This window comes from Sebastes umbrosus, chromosome 6 (assembly GCF_015220745.1).
Source record: "Sebastes umbrosus isolate fSebUmb1 chromosome 6, fSebUmb1.pri, whole genome shotgun sequence".
NCBI lineage: Eukaryota > Metazoa > Chordata > Actinopteri > Perciformes > Sebastidae > Sebastes > Sebastes umbrosus.
Genome location: NC_051274.1, coordinates 5,942,668 through 5,967,778, shown reverse-complemented (window position 1 = coordinate 5,967,778; position 25,111 = coordinate 5,942,668). Strand labels below are relative to the sequence as shown.

Here is a 25,111-nt window from a genome sequence, read left to right as displayed (position 1 = left end):
ACATCAAAAAAAACAATATAGAAAATACATGATAAAACCCATAACAATAAATAAACATGCGATATTGGATCAAGAGATTAAAACAACTATATCTCCCTGTGACATGTGCGCTATGCAAATAGTGTGAAGGAGCCTCAGTTCCCTGCCACAGGCAATCATATTAGCTGCACCATCAGTAACTAGACATGTTACCTTATTGGTGATTCCCCATTCCTCCATGAGGGAGGCTTTCACACACGCTATATTTTCAGCAGTGTGTGTGAGAGGGAATTTCAGTACTCTATAATAATACTGAACTCAGACTGGTGTTTTCGTCAACAAAATACCAGGTAACTGCCAGGTAGGCATCCATGTTAATGGATGTCCAAATATCAGAAGTAAGGCTTACTGTAGCCACCTTCTGCACTTTAGCTTTGGCCTTCTCCTCTGCTGTGGTGTATTTGGCCTCCACCGTGGCCTTTATAGCCTAAAAGAAAGAAAAAAACAGTGCTTAATTGTCAGATGTAATATCAAAATACTTTTTTGCTTTATCCATACACCTGTACACACCTGCCTTGTGGGGAGAACATAGGTAGGGTCTAATTTAGACACAAAGTCCCTAAATCCCACATCCTCCACAATACTGAAGGGCTGTGTATCCTTCACCATCCAGCTCTTGTTTTCTGGTGGCTGGAAAATAGAGAATCTATGTAGTGTCTGCTACTTTTTCTTTTATTTGCAAAAGTCAACATAGTAAAATTGTGACAGTATATTTGTAATGACCTACCTTGGCTGGGTTCACCTCCAGTTCCCTCCCTGTTCTCATGCAAGGCATGGTAATGCCTTAGCATGGACGAAGTGTTATTATTGTAACCCAACTCCTTTGAGCACAATAAACACTTCACCTTTGAATGAAAGCCAGATAGTGAAAAATTAAGTTTTTGATAAGCAAACGTAATGCACCTGTGATAATGTTATATGTAGCCTACCTTATTGGGAGAAATCAGATCGAAGTGTTCCCATATGGGGAAGTCCTTCTCTTCCTTGCTGGCTCCATCCAAGCAACTATCCAAAATGTCAAAGTATCCAAAATTCTCAAAGTATCCAAACTGTCAAACTATCAAAACTCTCAAACTTCAAAACTCTCAAACTATCACAAACACACACTTTGAAAGGATTCCATGGGGTTTCTATTGCTGTGAAAATCTCGCGCCAAGATCTGAGCCACTTCCAGAACCAGTCACGCGGTAGGCCGGGCAGGCAGCGAGGCTTCGGATGTCATTAATAATAATAATAAATTAAACTTATATAGCGCTTTTAAAGATCTCAAAGACGCTTTACACTATCGGGGGGGGAAAACGGTGTGAGACAAACAGGAGACAAACGACATACACAGGCGACATACACAGGCGCACTCTCATACATACACACGGACAAATGGGTAAGGGGAGGGGGGGGGCTACAAGTAGGCAGAGGAGAAAAGATGGGTCTTGAGGCGGGACTGGAATAGGGTGAGAGAATCGGACTCTCTGATGAGTTTTGGGAGGGAGTTCCAAAGCTTGGGAGCTGCCAGGGAGAATGCTATGTCCCCAAAACTGCGAAGGTTGGACTTGGGGACGGAAAGTAGACCAGCTGAGGTGGATCTGAGGGACCGTTGGGGTTGGTAGGGGGAGAGGAGGTCAGAGAGGTAGGGGGGGGCAAGTTGGTGGAGGGCTTTGTAGGTGAGGGTTAGGATTTTGTACGAGATCCGGTGGGAGACGGTTAGCCAGTGGAGGTCTTTCAGGACTGGGGTGATGTGATGCCAGGATTTGGTGTGGGTGAGGAGTCGGGCAGCTGCATTCTGGACCAATTGGAGTTTATTGATTCCGTAGAGGAGAGAGTTGCAGTAATCAAGGCGGGAGGAGATGAAGGCGTGACTCAGTTTCTCCATCCAATCCGATCGAGGGGGAATATGTAGATTATGAAAAGGAGTGGACCGAGTACAGAGCCTTGGAGGGCACCTTGTGTGACTTTGGATGTAGCAGAGGAGTTGTTTTGAAGGGAGATGAAATGAGATCAATGATGTCATTGGTCTAAAACGATACGCGCATCGCAGAAAACTTCCTGGATTACTCGACACACGCTCCGAAGCCTCGGCACAGCACGTAACATCACTAATGGGAGGACGACCTGAAGAAGTGGCCTCAGATAACCTACACTAGCATATTTAGCTAATTTATTGACTGTCGCTACAGACGGTGAAGTGATGAACAATCTGAAAAGCTCTGAGGTGTATCAGTACTTCCACAGTAACAAAGTTTTGTTTTTTTCCTCACAGATAACCGTACTTAAACTATTTTTAGTCTAATGCTGCCCTGCACTCCGTGCCATACCTGCCTTACATTATAAACTGTACAGAAAATAGTGAAAGTAACTGTCTTTCATTAAACCAACGCTACAATGCTGTCCTCCCTACACATGAAATCATAGCTGATGTTCTCTTGGCACTGCTGTCAGTCCTTTTAAGGACCCGACGTCTCTTCTCCGCTGCTCTTTATAGCCCAACTAACGTACCCTAACTATATTCTGTACACTATCTATATTCTGTACACTAATGATGTTCCGTACAGATGACATTTTTCTGCCAATCGTTGAATAAATACTTCCAGATCGTGCATAAAATGTATAAAGCCTGGAGCACACTGCCTGCTTCATGCTCGCGTGACGGCAGCGTCGCGTGTTGTTTTTTTATTTCGGCGTCCATGTTAACAGGTTAGAGTGGACACACTGCCCGCATGAGACGCGCGTCTATTTTATAGAATAGAAGGCTCGCCTCTCAGCTGCGTGTCCCAGCAGCAACAGACAGTGAAGGTGATCTATTGACAGTATATGGACATCATATCAGCTACGTAATACAGTTTACATGTCTAGACATCTGTAGAATATGTCACAGACAGTGAAAGTGATCTAGTGACTGTATATTAACTTCATACCAGCAAGACTTTACTACAGTTTCGAGGTTTATCTGTAGAATATGCGACGGAGATGAAAAAAAAGTAACGTTAAGTAAACTTGTTTTTAAATCAACATTTCTTGCTTTCATTTCAAAATAAAAGCCCTCAGGCGTTTTTTCTATAGACAGAATCCCTTCATTTGTTAACACAAGGCTTTTATTCTGAAATATGTGCCGGACAGTGATGTGGAACAAGCAGAGAGTTGGAAAGCATCATAAATGAATACAGTACGGAGTTTTAATTGTGGATTATCACTATTATTTACTAATTACCACACGTTTCTGAACCTTACTCTGTCTAAAATAAATATAAATTATATTTATCATGAAGTTAAATGGCCATTAAAAGGCAAACTCTATGTAGAAAGAAAGGGCTGACAGCAGCATCAGAAACACAGCTGACAGGTAGCTGACACGCTCCCGACAGGCAGCTAACTCGCGTCTAGTGTGAACACCCTAGGTGGGCATCACGCGGCCACGATGCGACGCTGCCGTCAGGCGAGCCTGAAGCAGGCAGTGTGCCCCAGGCTTAAGGGTGTCATCTTCAGTTCCCCCATCTCATTCCAGACCAAGCAAGAGACCTCCACCATTAGTTCCTGTGAGATTTCAGTCAGTTTGTGAGGTGCGCACCGAGCACCCAGCTCCAGTACCGACTGCGCTTGAGAGGGGAGATGAATAGAGCAGCAAAAATGTGCATTTCAACTTAATTTATGCTTCTCACAGTACTGTAGTCTGTATGAAATGATTATGCTATCACAAGTTGTTAAATATATTACCCTTTGTCGAATAAATGCTTTGAAATGTGCATTTTTAACATCAATGGTGCGCACTGACTGCTGATCCTGCGCCCAATATTGATGTTGCAGCAGCGTTATTTAATTAAAGATCAATAACGTTAACATTTATTACATCAATTGAACATTTTGACATTTAAAATTTTCATTAATCGCCGTTGAAATCATGTTATGCGCTCTGTACGGAACACCGTTAAGCTTAATGATCTTACGTACTTCTTCTTGGCTCTCAACAACAGTGCTCGCTGGCGTGGTGCTGAAAGGCGAAAAGTGTACGGATGACCGTACCACAGCTCCGCAATGACATTTTAGAAAATGCAAATTTAATGTTAGTTAAATATCTGTTAAAAATAAAGCAGGATTTTGTAAATTGAAGGCGAATTACTAACCGTTGGCAGTTAGTCACTATGGTTAGCCTATGGGACTTACTAGCTTACTGCTACTTCCGCTACCTCACCGGAAGTTACGCCCACAATCATTTCTACAGTAACGCCCCTGAGAATAAGGTGGATATGAAGAACATATATTACACTGTACAGTTTTTATGCTAATCCTTGTCCTTCTCATTAGACCTGGTACCCTTTTTCTTCCTATAGCTGTTTTTTTTATTTTTGTCTTTTGCTTTTGTAGTCTGTCTGACGATTGCTGAAACTTTGTTACTTGGTAGAGACGGTGAGAGCAATGACCCATGTGATCAACAAGGGGATGGCCATGTATTGGGGGACATCACGATGGACCTCCATGGAGATCATGGTGAGTTCACACACAAGGCTATTTAAAAAAAGTCTCAAAATAGCCTGGAAATGCATTCATGGGTCCATTTTGTTCCTTTTAACCGAGATTCGACCCATTACAGAAGTTGGTGTCAGGTCCAAATTATTGTGTTTGAACAGGTCAAGCGATGCCAGTGTTGGTGTCCTACATCTGTCTGGGTCTTGTTCGGGTGTACCGCATTCACATTTTCTGATTATCCTCAGGTCTATCAGAGATTGGGTTTCTCTTTTTGAAAATGAATTTATGCACATTTGGTTTGGGTAGATTTTCCATGGGTGTGTGTTTTGATCGGGTCAAAAATGTTGGGCCCATGAAGACTTGGTATGGTGTGTATGCACTGTTTTGTTCCCTGTGTTTGCTGTAGGAAGCGTACTCGGTTGCTCGACAGTTCAACCAGATCCCACCCATCTGCGAACAGGCAGAGTACCACATGTTCCAAAGGGAGAAGGTTGAAGTGCAACTCCCTGAACTCTTTCACAAGATAGGTAAGCAGCTGCTATAGTCTTTGAGAAAATCTGTCCTAATAATTAAGCTAGTGGAGAACTCACTCTCTTCATTGGTATTATGTTTTATTATGTACCTTGTTTTTTTGTAAGACATTGAATCAGCCATGTTAATGGTTGGGGAATTGTAGTGGTGGGCTGCCATGTAATGTTAATTTAGTTTAAGCCATCGGATTCTTTGTTAAAGGTCCGATATCGTGCTCATTTTCAGGTTCATACTTATATTTTGTGTTTTTAATAGAACAAGTTTACATGCTGTAATGTAAAAAAAACACTTTATTTTCCTCATACTGTCTGCCTGAATATACCTGTATTTACCCTCTGTCCGAAACGCTCAGTTTTAGTGCATTTCAACGGAATTGCGTTGCTAAGCAACAGTTTGGGTCCATGTTTACTTCCTGTCAGCTGATGTTATTTACATACACTGCAACAGGAAACAAACTGCGACACATTAAGAATGTTTACGTTTAAAACCGTGTGATGGTCTAAATATTGTATATTTGTGACCTCACAAATGGACAGAAATCCTAACGGCTTGTTTCAAATGCACAATTTCTGAATATGGGCTGTGTGTATTTTTCCGTATATTGAACGTTTTGATAGTTTAACAGTATTTATATAGCACTTAAACCTGCTTCATAATATAAAAGACATGGAAAGCTCACTTTTTACAATATGGGACCTTTTTAAGTTATATCTTAACTGTATTAGTTTGAATCATGAAGTTAATCCTAGCCTCCTAGTCCCCCATATTGTTAAACTGTGTATAAACAAGTCATTGAACAACCAGCACAAATTTGCTGCATGTGATTTGGTCCATTACAAGGCCTGTTTTTGGGCACGCAGGCATCGGAGCTATGACATGGTCTCCGCTGGCCTGTGGGCTCATCTCAGGGAAGTATAACAGTGGCATCCCTTCTTGTTCACGTGCCTCGCTTAAGGTAACACTCTTACTTTTCCCACTTCTCATTGTCATTCCATTGTGTCCCATGATCCCTCTGACCATTTACCCTGTCACTTATTCATCCGATTAATCTTCACCCACGTCTTGTCTTTAACCTACAGTTCTTCCCTTATACCAGGGGTCAGCAACCTTTACTATCAAAAGAGCAATTTTAGAAAAAAAAAAAAAAAATCTGTCTGGACCCGCAAAACATTTGAGCATTGTGATGAAGGTAACACAGTTTATAGTCTAAGTACATAGTATATAAGTCTAATGCAGTGAGGGCCAAAGTGCAAATGTACTACAGAGTAGTAGGGCCACATTGAGGGGAAAAAAAATCGGAGATTTCCAGAATAAAGTCATAACATTACGAGAATAAAGTCATAACTTTATGAGAAAAAAAGTGGCAATATTAAGAGAATAAAGTCATAACTTTACGAGAAAAAAAAAATAACACATACAATTACTACTTTTTAATATCATGACTTTATTCTCATAGTACAACAATGATAAATAAAAATGAAAATGTATACAAAAAGTTATTCATTCTGATTTTTAAAAATCCTCAGGGAGCCAATGGAGAGGAGCTAGAGAGCCGCATGTGGCTCCCGAGCCGCAGGTTGCAGACCCTTTCCCTATACCAATATTCAAAGCAATCACAGATTGGCAAAAAAAAGCCAATCAGAAATAAAAGTAATAGCGAGTTTTTCTTTGCTCAAAATAAATTACAAAAGAATCACTTGGTCACTTAGCTCCAGTCGTATTTAGCCATGCAGATGGTTGTGATCGGTCTCTGACATTTCTACCTCCATCTCAGCGTGATTAATTCAGAGGAGCAAGTTGCTTTGAATCAATTGAAGGCGAGAGTCTCCTCAGTCTCCAAAAGTGTTTTTTTTTTCTGGTGCAAGAACTGTAGTTTACAGGTAACAGTGTCCTCTTGTGGCTTTCAGTGTTGGGTGCACTACCACAATCCTTGTCTTGCCTTTAGCCCTGATCTCTGTGTTGTCATCTGCATCAGGGTTACCAGTGGATGAAGGACAAGGTCCTGAGTGAGGAGGGGCACCGCCAGCAAGTGAAGCTAAAAGAGTTGCAGGCAGTTGCTGCGCGACTAGGCTGCACTCTGCCCCAACTGGCTATTGGTAAAACAAAACTGTAATGTGTTACTCTGTCTATATGTCCATCATATCCTACTACATAGTTATCCATGTTTTTTTTTCTTCTGGATTACCTGACATTTCTTTCTCTGTCATGATAACTTTATTGAAATTGGCTGTTACTTCATATTACAGATAGTTCTAGTCAAGGTTGATTTTATGCTCATTTTCCAAAATGCAGTTTTTAATTCCCCATGTATTGTGGTAACCTGTAACTAGAGGAGTTTTATAGATATCCTACATTGTCATAACCTTAAAAAATATATTTTACAGTATTTTTTTAATTAAAAACGAATACAAACAAATGAGAAAACCACATTGGTCATTCACGAAACATATAGGCCACCAAGTTTTTCTTACACAGCGTGTAAAAAATACTTACACTTGCACAAATGTGTCACACATACAACCAGCACACATACAACCTGTTGTAATTCCCTAGTCCATGTTGTAGTCCAAATGACTTGTGACACTCTTTGCCTTCACACAACAACGGCTGCTGAAGGATTGCAATCACCTTTTCTTCCTGTGCTGCAAATTCCCACAGCATGGTGCCTGAGGAACGGGGGGGTGAACTCTGTCTTGCTGGGAGCTTCCAGAACTGACCAGCTGATGGAGAATATCAGAGCAATACAGGTCAGAAAGCACAACAGGCAGCAGGTGGAACCACTTCATTTGATATAATGTTGTTAATGGTTCCATAACCACAGCCAACATTTAATGGTACCAGTCTTGGGGGTTCAGGGTCTGAAATTAACTTTTTTCACTTCCTGCCACCGTGGCAGACAAGTATTTTTTTTTTTGTCTGCCACTCAGAAATTTTATCGGCCACTATTGAAATCTATGTGCTAAATGAAGGAAAAACATTTTAGAGCTGATGTCATTCGATGTTTGAAATATTGTACATAAAAAACATTATATACATGGTAAATTACAGTGTTCGAATTACACCGTGGCTTCTGGGGGAGCCCTGTTTTTCCGGGGCAGGGATGGTACTGTACTGTACTTTGCTATTGTCATCTTTAGTGGTTGTTTGCATAAAAACACACAATTCAAATTATTATGATTATTTAAATATTTGCTTTGATTAAAAAAAAATCTTGGTAAGTTGTTAGGAAGCAGGTCATAATTCCCTCTCTAATATCTATTTTATATTGATGTGAAAATATCTCATTCAAACAACTGGATTTATTCAAGTTTCTCGCCAAAAACTTAATTTTACAAGATTACATTTGAACACATCATGATAACGTTGTAATTCACCCAATCGTCGTTTTGCTGAGCAGAGCGTGAACGTCTCATAATAATAACTCAATCGCACCTCCGTTAATGAAAGTAGCTCCGCTATTTATCCAAGCAGGACTGTGCTGCCCATCGACTGCTAACAGGTAACGTTACTAACACTCATCCTGCTGATTTCATCACTGATGTGTTGTTCACAGTGTCACTTTATCAGGAATAAATAGGGTGCGTCCTTCAGGATTAGTCGCGCCATGATTTTGAACGCTTTTTTTTTTTCAGCCCCTCGACTCGCCAATAGACTCACCTCTTCTGTCAAGCTGTGACGTTTAACCCAGGATGGTCTAGGGCTTAAAGGAAATTGTGTTCATTAAAAGACCCCTAAAAACAGAAATATTGAATAAACAACAAAATCATATTGTTTTTTTTTTTATTTATTACTATCCTTATGTAGACATGTGGAGCTAGGCACACGACATACTGAGACTGAGGCTCTGTTCCCAGGCTGGAGTTATAGTTATTTCCGTAGTTACAAAGGTCAGTTGGATTTTTAATTAAGTTTCTTACTTCTGGAACATAATCCGGATGTTCTGGTTTCAGTTTATGCTCTCTAAAAGCTTTTCATTTTAATTTAATTTATTTATATTTATTAATTCGCACTGAAGCGATCAGCTGATAAATTGTCTAAATATCTTTTGGTCCAGTGTTGGACCAGTGTTAAAATGACAGAACAAAACATGCCCAAAGTTTTTTGTGACACTCAGAAGTAAAGGCCTACCTCTAATATATACAGTATACCCCTCTACAGTATATTCTCTCTGCAGTCAAGGTAAATTAATAGTTTGAGAAATTACAGTAATCCTTTCTCTCTTCTCATTCCCACAGGTTCTTCCGAAGTTATCGCTGTCCGTTGTATCTGAGGTGGATAACCTCTTGGGAAACAAGCCCTATAGTAAAAAGGACTTCAGATCCTAGAAGCACCAGTGATGAACTGTCATGCTATTCTGCCTATGAATGAGACACAGCAACACACATGGACAATATAGTCATTTATGAGTGTAGCAGTGAATAACGAGCCAAAAACAATGTGCCATTACTCATTTCACCAAGTCAATGCACCGTCAATCTATTTCTTTGTTCACATTTGCATGTATTGGCACTGAACAATATCAAGTTCTACAATATGCAGTAGTAGTTTGAACATCAACTTCAAGGAAACAAAAAACAAATGAAACACTTTCTAGTCCGTTCTAATCAGTGGAGCCACTGAAGCACTAAAGAAACGGTGCAGGTCGGTGTACCGAACCAGGGGTCTTCACTGTAAAAGATCGTTGCCTCAGCATGTCGCAGGGTTTGTTATTTACCAAATGAAACACGTGTAGCACAAGACCTGTAAACGTACTGAGCACAACTGGTGTGATGCATTAGCCCTTTCAGCATAATAATAACAAGTGAACTTAAACAATGTTAATACTGGTATTTGGATTTAATTTGAATCAGTCCTTTTGCAAAGACTTGTATTAGTTTTAGGAATTTTGACTATAATTACACAAATGTCGTATTTTAGTCAGTTAAAGGTATAGTTAGTCTAACTTTAGTAATGCATGTTTTTTTTTGTGAAGTTGTAAATTTATTAAAATCTACTGTGACCTTTTTGTCAAACACTCTGTAGTGGTGCCTGAAGTTTTTCCTAAGGAAATTACAATCCTATCCTCAACCTGATAATGAGCCAACATGTTATAGAGAGTCTAGATAAAGGTGTGTGGAAGAATGACCATATAAGTGGCGTGCATGCAGACGAACGGCGCACTGGACTCCTCGCTCTCTCACCCAGTAGCGGCGTGGAGGGAGGCGGGCACCGGTCTTTCAGGCGCTATCAATCCACTTGACGAGGGGCGGCTTCACCCTACAGGTGCTTTCCCCGTGCGCTGTCATTTTTTTCATTCAGAGGAAATGACTTTCCTTTTCCCCGTCATGATATCTATGTACACGCAGCATCAGCCTCACGTATCCAGCCAGAGGTGCAGTGTTTAGCACTGGCGCTTTACAGCAAGAGGGTCGCAGGTTCGAATCCGGCTTGGGGGTCCTTCTGTGTGGAGTTTGCATGTTCTCCCCGTGTTAGCGTGGGTTTTCTCCAGGTAGTCCAACTTCCTCCCACAGTCTAAAGACATGCAGGTTAGGTTCATTGTTGACTCTAAATTGCCCGTAGATGTGAATGTGAGTGTGAATGGTTGTCTGTCTCTGCGATAGGCTGGCGACCTGTCCAAGGTGTACCCCGCCTTCGCCCAATGTCAGCTGGGATCAGCTCTAGGCCCTTCGCGACCCTTAATGGGATAAGCGGTTGCAGATGATGATGATGGAATCGTATCGTATCGTATCGCTCTAGATGAGCCAAATATCGTCCTTGAATCATATCGGAACCATGGAAATCGTATCGTATCCATGTAAAAACATATTGTTACACCCCTATTGTCCACCAATCGGAAGGTCAGTGGTTCGATCCCCGGCTGCTCCGGACACATGTCGATGTGTCCTTGAGCAAGACCCCAAATTCCTCCTAAAGGCTGTGCCATCGGTGTGTGAATGAATATTTAGATTAGACCCTTATGGGCAAAGTTGGCACCTTGCATGGCAGCCTCTGTCATCAGTGTATGAATGTGTGTGTGTGAATGAGTGAATGCTGACATGTAGAAAAGCGATATAAATGCAGGTCCATTTATCATCTACTTCTTTAGTTTACCTTGCAACTAAACCTCAGTCAGACCTGCGTTTCTGTATTATCCAAATCCAAATAAATGATAATTACAATACTATTACTTACACAGGTCAATGTGTCCGTTTCCTCTCTTCCAACGTGTGTCTGTGTCTCTTCTGCCGCTCCATCTCTCTTAGTAGATAATGTATGTAGAGTCTTGTCCGTTCTTTCTCACTAGCCCCGCCCTTCTCCTCCTCCACGTCCAATCACGTGCAACTATTTTGAATTTTTCCGACTTTCTGACAAAACAAGCCAATCTGGCGTTCTGTACTGCTATCATCACTGATACTGTGAAACTGTCACTGTGGTTGTGTGTGTCTGCCTGTTTGTAATGGAAATCTATTATTTTTTAATAGATACATTTCATATTAGAGAGCAGTAACATCACAGTCTAGTTTAATACATTTGATTTTGAAAAAAATACTTTGTAGTTCAAGTTTGAAATTATTAAGTAAACATTCTATAAGTGTAATAATAATATGATATCCAAGCATGCAAATAAAGTACACTTATTATATAGTATATATACTAAAACACTATTATATATTTATTTGATATATTTTACATGTATTTGAAGTGAAATAAAGTATAACTTAAAACTAACTTAGAATAAAGAACTCTTTATGTAAGTATTTATTCTAAGTACACTAAATTACCACTATAAGTATTTGCAATTTAATATACTTTTTAAGTACTCCCATGTCTGGTTTTGAGGTGTATGATAATCCTGTATGCATGTGATTATAACTGTATTTACATTAGTTGACTTGGATAAAATTAAAAAAAAATTGCAGATAAAATGAGGTGATTTATTTTGCACTTTTTTGTTTAAATGCCATAATATTTTTAAGAAGTGTCTTACCATTATTAATATATGGAAAAGACATAAATAAATCAGTTTATATTATATATATAAACTGGTTTGCATAAGAATATACTGCATCAAAATATGAATGTTAACTACATATTTTTTAATTAAATAATTGACTATATATTGCACATCTAATTTTAAACATATCTAAAATCCATTAATATAAAATAAAAAATGCATACATTGTATATGTGCCAAACAAATATGTTTGCCACATATTCCCATTTAGAGTTCTCCATATATGTGGAAAATAAATAATGGAATCTAGTCTACATATAACTTTAAATATATGTGTAAAACAAATATCTGAATCTCAAACATGTACATATATGTAAACTAATATATACCAGTATTTGATATATATATATATATATGTTCGTATATCAGATTTGTGTATGGGGTGGTCATGTCTGTAAAGGGGAGACTCGTGGGTACCCATTTTCATTCACATATATTGAGGTCAGAGGTCAAGGGACCCCTTTGAAAATGGCCATGCCAGAGGGTTATTTAGCCTCCTTCCTCACAAGCTAGTATGACATGCTTGTTACCAAATTCCTAAAAGGTTTTTATAGTTTCATATGATATCTGTCCCTTCACTCTATAGCTCTAAAACTAAACCCGCTACAGCCTCTGAAAAACAGAAAGGGCGATCCCTCGGATCTCAATTGAATCCGTTTATTGGAAAGTTGAGTCACCCTGACCGCCCCAAAGATGCGTCTGCTGCAACGGTGACTAAACGCAGTTTAATGAGTCTATAGAAACACATGTAAACACCATCTAGATCAACAAGTACACAGGACTAGCCAGCCACATCTTCATAAATTTGTTTAATCTATTTTTGTTGTTGTTGCAAAGTTGGATCAAATCTGCCTGACAGCAAACCTGCCGTAGTAGCAGTGGTTAGTCAAAGCTCATTTTGATAATCAATAAATGAACTGATTGCAGAGTATCCAGGGCATATAGAAACACAGAAAAGTTTACTTTTATTGGTCAACAAAGTCAACAGGACTACCCACCAGATATTTCATCAGTTCATTTTAGTGTATGTGTCGGAAGCAAATACCATCACACTTGTAGACAGTATTGTTCACACTGACATACATTACATTCAAGTCTCTGCAGGAACATTCATGGCTCGAATGATTTGCCTAATTTTTATCAGGCAAAATGTGTTGCCTGGATTTCTCCTTCCTTGTGTGTCTTCCTCGTGTCGCGAGAGTGTGACGAGCTGAGGAGCAAGAGGTGAGTGAAAGGGGGGGATGAGGATACACATCTAAGAGAAATGAGATGCACCTATAGGACCAGTCTAAATCATCTTACAGTTTGTAGTCAAACATCACAAAGGGGGATTGTGTGTCAAAGCAGTTAAAAGATTCGGGGCCAAATTTTTCTAAAACGTTACTGTAGCCCACGAAAAAGCATTTGATCTATCAGGAAGCCGTTTTTGTTTAAATATGTCCTCTATATTTTCTTATCTGGTAAATTGTACACAGTTTTCCACCAAAAGATTTTTTTTTTTATACGCGTCGTGTGACATGAAAAAATAATTAGGACTGGGAATTAAAAACAAACCTCCAACCCATCCATTTCATTTATTAACAGTCCTACTTTGTCTGTTTTCTGAAAGAAATGCAAAAATTGAAGTAAGAAAACCTGACATCCAATAAAGTTATTTACAAAATGTTAGCACTGTGAGTTTTCTATGACATTTTCTGGAGATAACAGGTTACATGCAAATTTTGCGTAAAGAGACAGCTGCGTCGGACAACTAACATAACATACAATCAACAGAACATACACCAACCTATATAATAGATACTAACTCGCAACCTTTACATGAAATTCCACTGGAGTAAAGTAAAAAATATAAAATGTAGGCCTACTCTATAATTCACAGTAATAGTGGCCTGTCAATCATGACTTGCGTGTGTTTTTGATATGTACCCGTTGGATGGTATGATAGCAGAGATAAAGATTGGGCGCTTTTTTTAAGCGGGAAGAATATATTTGGTAAAAACATACCACAAACTTTTAAAAAAGGGGTACACAGATTTTGTTGTCAACCATTTGGCTAGGTGCACTGAATAACAGAAAAAAAAAGGAAAGAAAATGTCAAATATTAGCATTGGAGACTGCATTTCAAATGACAATTCTTCTAGATCTAAATAATCCCGTCATTAAACAGCTTTATGCTCCGTCTTTGATATATTTATATATTAGCACTGATATTAAACATTTCCAAACAAAAGGTACTTTGAATTTTGCATTCAGTCCTAACCAGTCCTGGTACAACAAGTGATGGTATTTCAACATGTCAAATTCTTTCCTTTTTTTTTTTTTTTTTTTAAAGCCACAATTTAGGAGAATTTTGCAAATTTACAAGAGGCGTCCCCCTTGACGTCGGCGTCGACTCCAGTCCGGTGAACAATCGGTCTCTTAAAATAACGTACTAGTTGTTGTGCTCGTAGATATCGTAGGAAGCAAGAATTTCGTCACTGAACGTAATCCAGGATTGTTCAATACTGACTCTTGTCTGGTGATAAGGTTGCACTTGGAACACAGAACAGGGACTACAGCCTACAGCCAGGAAGTTCTGCACCTGCATGAGAAGAAATAGCCTGGCAGTCGTATAGTCTGTATACACAAAGTATCACAGAAAGAGATGAACATAACAAACAAGAAGCCTATCTTTTTCATACCACTGTCCAAATCCAATTAAACACTTTTTGCCGTATGCTCGGAATATCATTTTGATGAGAAAATTGGTTGTGGACCAACTGGAACTGAGAGGTTTTTGCTTTGCACCGGCAACGTTCAGCCTGCAAAAACGATGGATAAACTGCACTAAGCTAAACTGCAGGTGGCCAGCGCTCTCGCCGGCATCGTGTATTATCAACATCTAATAATACATGATTCATAATTATCTGTTGATGAGGGCTGACATGGGGATACACCAGAAAAACTACAGGGCGACTGTTGGCCACAGGAGGCTCAACGGCAGACTCTTGGCCGGGTACGTCAGGAACTCTTAATGTTGTGCACAATTTCTGCAGCTTGCCGACACTGCTATGATTATAAACTGAAAGGGTGAAGTTACTCAAAAAAGACAACAACACACTTCATGGGACGAATGTGTAACGGTCCATATATATAAGCTACGGATTTCCTGAATTTATCACAGCTAAACATTATTTTAGATGAAGTTGAGCTTTTGTAATCACCGGCCTCGTTGAAATCCTGCAGCCTGGAGGAGAAAACAAAATAATCCCATTCAACTGTACAGCTCCTGTAATCTGAGGTGGAAAATCTGCAGCAACTGTGTGAGCCTATCATGTCGACATGAAGCAGAATCTCTAATCTCCGATCCGTGCCGTGAAGAATTCAAACTCTCCCGGGGACATTTCCCAGAACTAAAAAAAAGGTATGTCTAATAAAGTGGCCACTGAGTTTATTTTATGTCTACATAAAATTAAAAGTTATCATCAGTAATACTTTGAACACTGGTTTGTCACAGGCAACCGCCAAACCTAATATCTCCTGTTAATCCAAGGATACCGAAAAAGAAATTAATATAAATTCACATTTTGGTTAATTAGCATTTCAGACTACACTGTAAAAAATGGTATTTTGCTACTAGAAGCATATCATTGTTCTAGATCTGCGCACTAAATTGTAGAGCATTACCATGCTATATACCTTACCATTATGTTGGTCCGCTCAATGCTATTTTTTTATTTTCTGTTTCAAAACCTTCATAAAAGAATCCCCAATTTGGTTTGTGAATGCCTGCGGGATATGCTACACCTCGGACAGAGGAGGATGTAACTGAAGACGCCCGTCATTTCATGGGACATGCCTAGTTTTTTTCTCTTCCGACATGCCATCGAGGGACTGGATGGCGAACAACTTTCGAGCATGTGTGCTCAACTACATCCTCATCCACCAGGAGGCATAATATACCCACAGACAAGACTGCTGTTCTGGCACAACGGAGATAACTCTACACACACACACACACTACACTGGTGGTGATTCTTTCACCTGCTGTTGATTTGTTATTGAGTATCATTTTTGAACAAAGTTTAAACAGTGTTTTTATAATGAGTGAACAATGAGTGAGACGGTGAGTGAGCGGGAGGTACAGGCTGACAATGAAACTGGCACTGATTTGCAAATCCAAAACACATCTAAAAAAACACCAGTGAATGACTCAAATGTTTCATTGGATACGATTCAAACACATTAGAACGATCCACAAAAGGTTTAAATATTGGCAGTGGCTGGACAACTGAAAATTTCACATTAGGCCAGAATCACAGCTGCTGGTAAGGAGCCATGTTGTAAAACAAAACAATTTTGTTAAAAACAAAGTCAAGACACGAGGAGACGTCGACGGTGACTAAATGTGAGCCAATAAAAAAAATGGCTTTGAAAGGGGGGTTCATCTTTACAGACAAAAGGGAACTGTGGAAAGTTTGGGGGGGGTAGGATAATAAGCTGAAAGAAATAGGAAAAAAAACAATTTTTTAGCTTAAGTCCTACGGTCTGTGCCTTTCTATAACATACAGAACACTCTCTCATTGGGTTAATCCAATCAATCTGTAATGTACCTGAAATCCTGGAAAAAACGATGAACCAGTTTGACAATAAGGTACAAACTCCCACTGGGAGTAACTTGTCAGCGTTAAGCATGTTTCCTGTACTGAAAATAACTGGATTTTTGAACAGGTTGTGAGGATCATCTATCATTAGAGTTAAACAAATGTGTTTCAATGAGCTAACATACAAGAAAATTAGTTTAAATTCAATGCACGCATGAAATCAGCATTCTCCTCCTTGAAGAAAAATGGAACAGCTTAACATTCAAAATAATGTCAACCTGTATGCACCTACTTCTGTTTTGCTAATATAGTTCCTAGTCACCTCGCATGCTACGCTTCGGGTGCCAAGTAGATATCCTATGACCTTAGCTTTCAAGGAAATCAATGCGGTGGCTGGAAGTCCTTCAGTTCCTTTCAGGCACACACTTCAGGCACCTCAAACCCACGACCGCATCTCACTCTTTCTTCTTTATGGTGGGGGGGGTGGGAGGGGAGGCACAGCAGTGTTTCTCCCATTATGCTACCGCCCGGAGAGTGTGCCTAAGATACGGAGTCTTTGTTAGCTCCCGGTGGGGTCCCTCCGCTCGTGACCAAATTACGGAGCAGTTTGCGTCGACCGGCCTGGTAGTCCTCCTCGTCGACGTTGACCAACAGTTTTATAGCTTCGTGGCCCACGGCCTGTTTTAAGGAATCTGTGATAAAGACCCCTTTAAGAGCCTCGAGCAACGAGCCGTTGATGTAGTCCCTCCAGAAGGCGTCCAAGTAGGTGAGCTCGGAGAACTTGATGTCACAGATGATGGAGCCCAAGTCTCGGGATTTGAGGATAGTGTTTGCCTGGTTGAAGCGCTCGAATTGTCGCTCCACGGCCTCTTGCTTGTTGGAGAAGACGTTGCCCTGAAGTGCAGACTCGTGCTGGCAGTATTCGGCGCGAACCCGGAGGCGAATATCTGAAGGAGAGTCAGAAAAGGTCAATGGAAAGCATATTGCAAGCAATCGTATTGATTTGTGCATGTGGGCGTGGCCTATTTAGCATCATATGCTCTATTACGCCTACGCTCAATTTGCTGCGAGCTGGAACGAGCTAGAGACATGAAACTTGGTACCACAGCTGGAGATGATGTGCTAATGCTTCAAATATAATATGATCTTGATTGGCCTGATAAATAAACTTTTAAAGCCCACACCATTCACCCTGCTAGACACTGCAAGTTTCCTTCAAATCGACCACTCTATCTACAGCCATGTACATCTGGAAATGATGTATGTGTGAATCTGTGGAAGATTATGTGAGATGTGAGATTATTTTTTATTTTTTTTTGTGTTTTATATATATATTTATTTTGTGTTGGTAAACAGTCCGAATGTTGTGTGTTCTGATGTTGATTATGGCATGTCAATGACCAAAAAAACAAAAAATATTATAGTAATAAAAAAAAAGAAATCACTCAATAGGGGGCGCCACCAGTTACAAACTTGTGCATGTGAGTGGTGTTAATTTGGCCATGAATCATTGACAGTTTGTCCAAACATCACCGACCTTGCTGGATAGTTTTGATTAAGCTGTCATGTCCCCAAAATGCCAAGAAATATGAGCAGGATTTTTGAGTGTGCGATTACTAAAAGGCTTGTGATGATGAAACAAGTGTGCGATTGGTCTCACTCCTCAGAATTAAACCAGCTGAAGTGACTTTGCTCAGCTATGTGAAACCCAAAACCCGCTCATCGCTGCTCGCGGCTTTGATTTTGGCAATTCAGCTGCTTTATGCTGTGGAGCGGAACTGCCACTTGTGGCTGTATTTTTAATTTTTTTTTAACATCATACTCTCAGAGGCCAGACAATAATGATGATGATCCCTCTCTCTATGTTGCTTTTCTTTTTTACCACATGTTTGCTTCTCTCTGCAGTCGGCTGAGGAATGACTTCTCCTCCGCTTGCGGTTTGGTACAGGAGTAGCCGGCTTCGTTCGGGGAGGGCCGACGTGGGGTCCTGACGGGGAGCAGCAAATGACCGGCTGAGGACCTGGAAGGTGATATTTAGTTTTAAAGTTAATCAAGCTTCTGTATCACAGCGCACAGTCACTTATGAGGACGTTCCATTGGCTGCATTTATGACTAATCCTACTGTTATCCTGCTGATTGAAGAAAGAACTTGAACACACACACACCTGTTCTTCTGTGAGGCACAGTGTCCTTGCTCTGCAGTGCTCCTCTTGGTGAAATGTAACGCACGGATGTCTCTTCCAGGTACTTGTCAACCGGGTCTGGGCACACTGAAAACAACAGTTGATATTCAATGTTATTTTTGAATTGCAGTGCTAATCATCACAGTAGAACCAGTGGAAGAACACATAACACAGAATTCAGAGACGATGTTTTTGTGCTTCTCGAGATAACTTCTGTTATGATTTGACGCTATATAAAAATAAATTGAATTGAATTGACTGCCGACTGACTCCACACTCACTCCTCTTAACCGGCCCCCGGATGGTAGGGGCCGCAAATGAAAACACAGCTCAGTGCATCGCCGCCTCCCAGCCGCTACTCCCAGAGACAGAGAGGGGGGGGGGGAGTTTGCGCACTTTAATTGTTTTGGACGGTGTGTTTGGCAATCAGCTAACAGCTAACAGAACTACCAGTACACACACACTGCTGAGAACATCGCCACCACTAAGCCCACTAATGCCCACAGGGAAAGCACCTGTGGTTGAAGTTGCCCTCCTCAAGTGGAAATGCCTGGTCACGTAACGGCCCCAAAGTAAAACTTTTCCGACCGGCTCCTCGGTGCCGGCAGCACATGCAGACCGGTGCCCTCCATGCCGCTACCGGGTAAGCAAGCAAGGAGCCCCGGCAGTTTTCACTGTACTTGCCTCAAACAACGTATAAAGAAGGTACGCATCAGAGGGGATTTAGAAGCAGGTGGCCGACTGAACCGTTTGGTGATTGTTGGAAAGACTAACCAAGACGGTTTTGGTGAGTTTTATTTTGTTTCCGTCGAGTTTGACCGAAGTGTGTTTTATGAACAGCTGATCCCCCAGCTAAAACTAGGAGGTAGGGGGAGGGGTGTGCACACACACCTAATGTAGGCCTATAGCAACATGTTGCACAATGACTACCACGAAAGTTTCATCACTTATCTGTCTGAGTCACTCTCCACTCGACCATAAAATATGCACATTGTGCAACAAACTGGCAACCATTTGTATGCAATGGATTGGGGGAGGGACAATGTGACATCTAGTGGCTGAATGTCATCAATGTTATCGATTGTACCTTAAAAAGGATAAAAAGCTTATTTTTTTTAAAGTATGTGTTAAAGCCTGGTGTGAACATAGTGATGATGAAACTGCATTACTCACCAGCCTGCCGTTTCCTGAGTGTGACATAAGGCAATAGGTCGTGGCGGGTAATAATCCTCAGAAGCTGGAGAACGTGCCGGAAGTTGGTCTCATCGCAGCGACCCTGGCGCTCTAGGGCCAGCAGGAAATCCCTTCCACTCCTGATGCCGCCACGCTCGTACTCGTCGATCACATCGACGAACAGGAACGACAGCACCCTGACATCCCGGTGGGTTAGCTGGGCTCCGACTATGTCAAACATGCGGTGAAGTGAGTACAGCCCGTGGGAGTTGTCCACCGCTTCCTCGGGCCACGGCTCGAAGCCCCCGTCTCTTTTAGACAAGCTAGAGTTGGTGCAGGAGGCAGAAACGTTCCTGTTGGCCACCTCCCCGCTGGCTGCTGCCACGCCGGGGCAGCCCGGCCTGCCTGTCAAAGCTCTGTGATCCAGAGGCCCGGCGGTTGCGTTGCTGTGACTTGAGTCCAGCTGATTGGCCTGAATGTGAGGCCGGGCGTGCTGAACAGAGGAGTTCTGGGCTAGCTGGGGAGGAATAACAGCATTGGGAAGCTGTGGCTGTTGTGATGTCATCTCAGGGCCCGATGATGATGAGGGACGCTCGAATCCCTGCAACTCCTGCTGTCTTCGTCTGCTCCAACTGATGAGCTATGTACAGAGAGAGGGAGATCACATATCATTTTTATTTGAGATCAATCTTAAATTGCTGACCATCATCATTTCTCTGTGGTCAGTGTGCAGCTGGGTTATCAAGGCAGTGAGTATCTGAGACACACAGCCGGTGAAGTGATTCTGACTAGTGCTGGTGGCCTGTGGCGAGCGCTGTGACAAAGATCTGCCCTCACATTGAACTCTATGATCTTAAACCTCAGTTAAACTAGGTTTTCAGCAGGTTAAGTTAAACCTCACATAAGCTGACCTACACTGTGTGACCTAAATCACCCATCGGATAAAAACCCTTGTTCACTCGCTCACTACTCCCTATAGAGCGTTTCAACGGAATTGCATTGCTAGGCAACAGCTTGGGCCCTTGTTTACTTCCTGTCAGCTTTATGTCATTCACACGGGCTTTGTCCGATATCGCATACTATGCACTACATACTCAGTATGAGTACTATCGTTCAACATACTTTTGTGTGAATAAACAGTAGTAAGGCTGTCCTGAATGTAATTAGACGGGCTTTGACGCTTCAGTGAGAAATATTCAAAGGTATTCTAAGCTTTGCGGCGCAGCGCAGCAGGCTGACATGTTCTTCTGTCTGAGAATAACTAATAATAATTAATGTTGAAAATGAATACAACTGTGGGATTATTCCTTATTTCATGGGCTATTTTGGGATTAATACTTTATTATTACATACCTATATTTTTGAAAAATAAATAAAAACGAAGCATTCGTATACTGATTTGTGGGTCGATTACCATGCCACACGTTGAAGCTTCGAAGCATTCGGGTCAGCCCTAAATCTAAATCTTTTCAGACGCACTGAGCAGTAATTTATGTCGTCACTTCTTGAGAGCCTCCTTGCCGGTTGGAGACGTGTAACCATGGTAACCCGTGCCAACCTCATGAGACCAAATCAAGGGTTTGTGAGAATCAAAGACTGAATTAATTTAAAATATATATTACGCCTAGCAAAGTGAAATATTACACTCACAGTTAAATTGAAACGTTATTGATGTTACAGAGCTGTCCGTCAACGTCTGTTATGAACGTTGTTGTCGCTACCGCATTGCATTGTGGGATATTTGTGCTGCCAAAGTGTCCAGCTTTGCTTACTATAAAGTTTCACCAGAAATCATACGCAATTCTTCAGTTTCAAACTAAGGTTTCGGACATACTAAAATATCTCACATGCTGTTTTAGCGTACTAAATAGCATGTTAGTATGGAATTTTGGACGCAACCATAAACTACAACAGGAAAAAAACTGGTACACATTTGGAATGTTTATTGTTAACTGTGAAATGGTTTATTTAACAAGATACTTGAAAAGTTTACTCCATATTGAGCAGTAAATTGGATTTCGGATAGGCCTAGTTAAGAAGCCTCATCTTTTGCATCATCACTGACCAGTGTACTGTTGCACAACTGCAATGTGATGCATTGTGGGATTTCTAGCAGTAAAAAGTTTCTTTCCATTCCTCACTAAGAATTTGAACACTCAAATAAAATGGTGACAGGCAAATATGGTGCACGAAAGAGCAAATAGGGAGTGATGTCAGACACGGCCCTCGAGTGGCATTGAGGTGGTTTCCTCAGGACACAGAAGCTGAATTCTTGAAGAAAAACAGTTTTCCTCGCATGCCTCTTCAGTGAACGAAGAATCCAAAAACTGAAGAAAGTCTTGATGAATTGAAGTAAATGGGGGCCGCGTTTAACAACAGCAAATATCGAAACATCTGTTTGCAAACATCTCACACAACTTGGGAAGTATCTAAAACCTTACCATTTAAAACACGTTCACATGAACAGTCTCACGCTTGCACAGGTGTGCTATTCGTCTGGACTCCCACGGACAAGTAGTGCACCTGCCCATTTTAGCAAAATGTGCTTTTGGGAAGTAGTGAGCACACAACTGGATAAATGAGACTTGGATTATATTGTACCAGTTTGTAAATGGATGTTGTGATATAGTTTTGCCATCGTTAAACACGGTCCCAATTTAATTCAATTCATCGAGACTCTTCTCTCCGTTTCTGGATTCTCCACTCACTGTGAAGACGTGAGAAATTTTTCTTCAAGAGTTCAAGGTAAAAAAAAAAAAAGGTGAATCATTAATGTACAAATGGCCATTTTGTGGATGAAGTATTCCTTTAAACCACAGATTCTGAGGGCCCAGCGATGAGGTTTGAGAGACCACATGATTGTGTCCCAGATAACATAGGTTTATACCCTTCTAAAACATAAACTACAGCTCAAGTTAATGACAGAGTAACGGCCCCGACGTACCCTCGATGAAGCTGTTGAATATGTTGTGTATCAACTACATGGTGACTTGCACCTTTTCCTGCCTGCACAGGTGTCATTTTTCTGTTTCCATGTTAAACCTTGACTAAACATATTGCTGATAGCTGTCAATCTGTTCTGATGATAGGCCCTTTTCACAGTAAACATTTAGATATGTCACCAGTTGTTAATAATGAAATGAACGATGATTAAATTCCATTTAAGTTGCTTCAGTTTCAGGGTCCTGGTATTATTATGCATGCTTGCTCACTGTCACAATGTCATCATGGCCTTACAGGGTCACTTCTTGAACTGAAGGGAGCCTTCATCCATGTGCTTTCCATAGAAGTCAAAACGTCTGCAGTGAGAAGGTCTATAACATCTCTAACTTCTATCTTATTGACTCAATGGCTTCACTTTTTGGGCTGGGGACTATTCAATAATGTGTACAATCAAACACAGACATCTGAGACACACAATTGAATACTGTCACACTTTGGCTGGAAGAGTAGAATAAAGAATAATAAAAGGGTAGGCTGTGACAGAACAGAGAGGTAGAAAGAGGTCAGTCCGGTCTTGTAATGTCGATATTTACTCATTAGCAAACGTTTCATTGTCACTTTATACATGTTGTTCATGAGGTAACGTTACACACATGCAATCATGAACACATGAAATCACATCATCATCATCATAAGGCCGTTTGGATTACAACATCCAGCTAAGGCTAACTAAGCTAACTAACACAGCTTATTGTAAACACACATGAGCAGAATCTTAACAACGCTGCTGAACACATCATTAACTCATAGAAGACACATTCGGCTGTAGATGGAACAAACAAACACACACTTCATAACACATGCAGCTGTTCAGCAAAGACAGATAGCAAGCTAACAGCTAGCTAGCTGGGTGCGTAACTGTCGTTAGCTCGCTAGCTAGCGAGCTAACGACAGTTATGTGGAATTAAAAGCAGATGCGAGATGTTGCTGTGTGTCGGTTCACAACCTGACGGGCCTCTGGTCCTCTGGTCCTCTGGTCCGGTGTGTGCTAGTTGTGATTAAATAGTACCGTGAATCTAACACACCTACCTAACTCACCTCTTCATTAGCGTCTGGGTTTGTTGTGACTGCTCGTCGCCGTCACTGTTAGCTAATGTTACCCAAACGAACTTCACACATGAAGCCAAGTAAAGCAGACACATCAAAACAACAACATGACGGGAGGATAACTTCACATTACCTCCTGTCTTGTTGATATTATTGACGAGTCCCGACACTCTCCCAGCTCAGCAGCGTCAGCCAGGCAGCTAACGCAGGTAGCTCCTCTGTGTCTGTGTCAGAGAGCACAGCAGCACAGCTTCTCCTCTCAGGACGCAACGCGGCTCCGGTTAGTTGATTTGACCGACTAGCTCACACCGTAAATGCTCAGCAGATATGTTCCCAGTATCTCGGTTCGTTTCATGCCAGACATGTGAGTTGGTTTAATGTGTTGTGGGTCCTCTCAGACAGACATCATGGGGAAAAATAAGCAGACAGTTTTCGTTCTTCAGCTAAAATGAAAGAACTTCCGGTTCACGGTTCAGTTCACTTCCGGTGTCACAGCAGCGAGGAGGAGGGTGAAAAGAGAAGATGCCATGCGTCATCGTCGCGTCATAGCTTGTGTCGTGTCTAGAAGGTAACCCGCAAATTGTAAACTCCTTCACAGATATTATCCAGCAAGTAAAATATTCAATAACTTCAGTATTATGCAGTGTAGTACCATAAAAATTACTTCGCACATCATTGATCTCCTCATGGTTGTACTACAACATTTTGCAAAATTCTTTTGAATTTTGAATGGGAAAAATATTCAATAACTTCAGTATTAGTCAGTGTAGTACCATCAAAATCACTTCACACATCAATGATCTCTTTCTGATTATACTTATTAAACTAATTAAGACATTTTGGTGGCACTACATTTTAAAGTGAAGTTACTGAATATTTTTTGCCATTAAAAATTCACCAAAATTATGCAAAAGCATATTTTTCCAAACTAAGTGTTATAGTACAACTATGGGGAGATTATTGATGTGTGAAGTAATTTTGGTGGTACTACACTGCATAACAGTGAAGTTATTGAATATTTTTATAGCATCTCTTTTCGGCGTTGCACTTTGTAAACGGTCCCTGACCTCTCGTCTCACATAGAGACCAATGCTATGTGT

The 25,111-nt window shown here is 40.9% G+C and overlaps 2 protein-coding genes across 2 annotated transcripts in view; one reads left to right on the top strand and one right to left on the bottom strand.

Moving 5' to 3' along the window:
- Window positions 1-10,042, top strand: part of LOC119490513 (voltage-gated potassium channel subunit beta-2-like) — a 28,014-nt gene extending 17,972 nt beyond the window's left edge. Inside the window, exons 10-15 of the mRNA XM_037773958.1 lie at window positions 4,433-4,518; window positions 4,904-5,024; window positions 5,889-5,983; window positions 7,004-7,124; window positions 7,687-7,775; window positions 9,264-10,042. Of these exons, the coding sequence (XP_037629886.1) occupies window positions 4,433-4,518; window positions 4,904-5,024; window positions 5,889-5,983; window positions 7,004-7,124; window positions 7,687-7,775; window positions 9,264-9,353 (602 nt within the window). The 3' untranslated portion in view covers window positions 9,354-10,042. The remainder of the gene's footprint in view (window positions 1-4,432; window positions 4,519-4,903; window positions 5,025-5,888; window positions 5,984-7,003; window positions 7,125-7,686; window positions 7,776-9,263) is intronic.
- A 2,928-nt stretch (window positions 10,043-12,970) lies between these two features.
- Window positions 12,971-24,487, bottom strand: dedd (death effector domain containing). The gene is made up of 5 exons (XM_037772492.1): window positions 24,145-24,487; window positions 19,962-20,601; window positions 18,771-18,875; window positions 18,488-18,625; window positions 12,971-17,552 (listed from the first exon to the last, which is right to left on the bottom strand). The coding sequence occupies exons 2-5, from the start codon at window positions 20,524-20,526 to the stop codon at window positions 17,146-17,148; spliced, it is 1,215 nt and encodes a 404-aa protein (XP_037628420.1). The 5' UTR covers window positions 20,527-20,601; window positions 24,145-24,487; the 3' UTR covers window positions 12,971-17,145.
- Window positions 24,488-25,111: the final 624 nt, after the last annotated feature.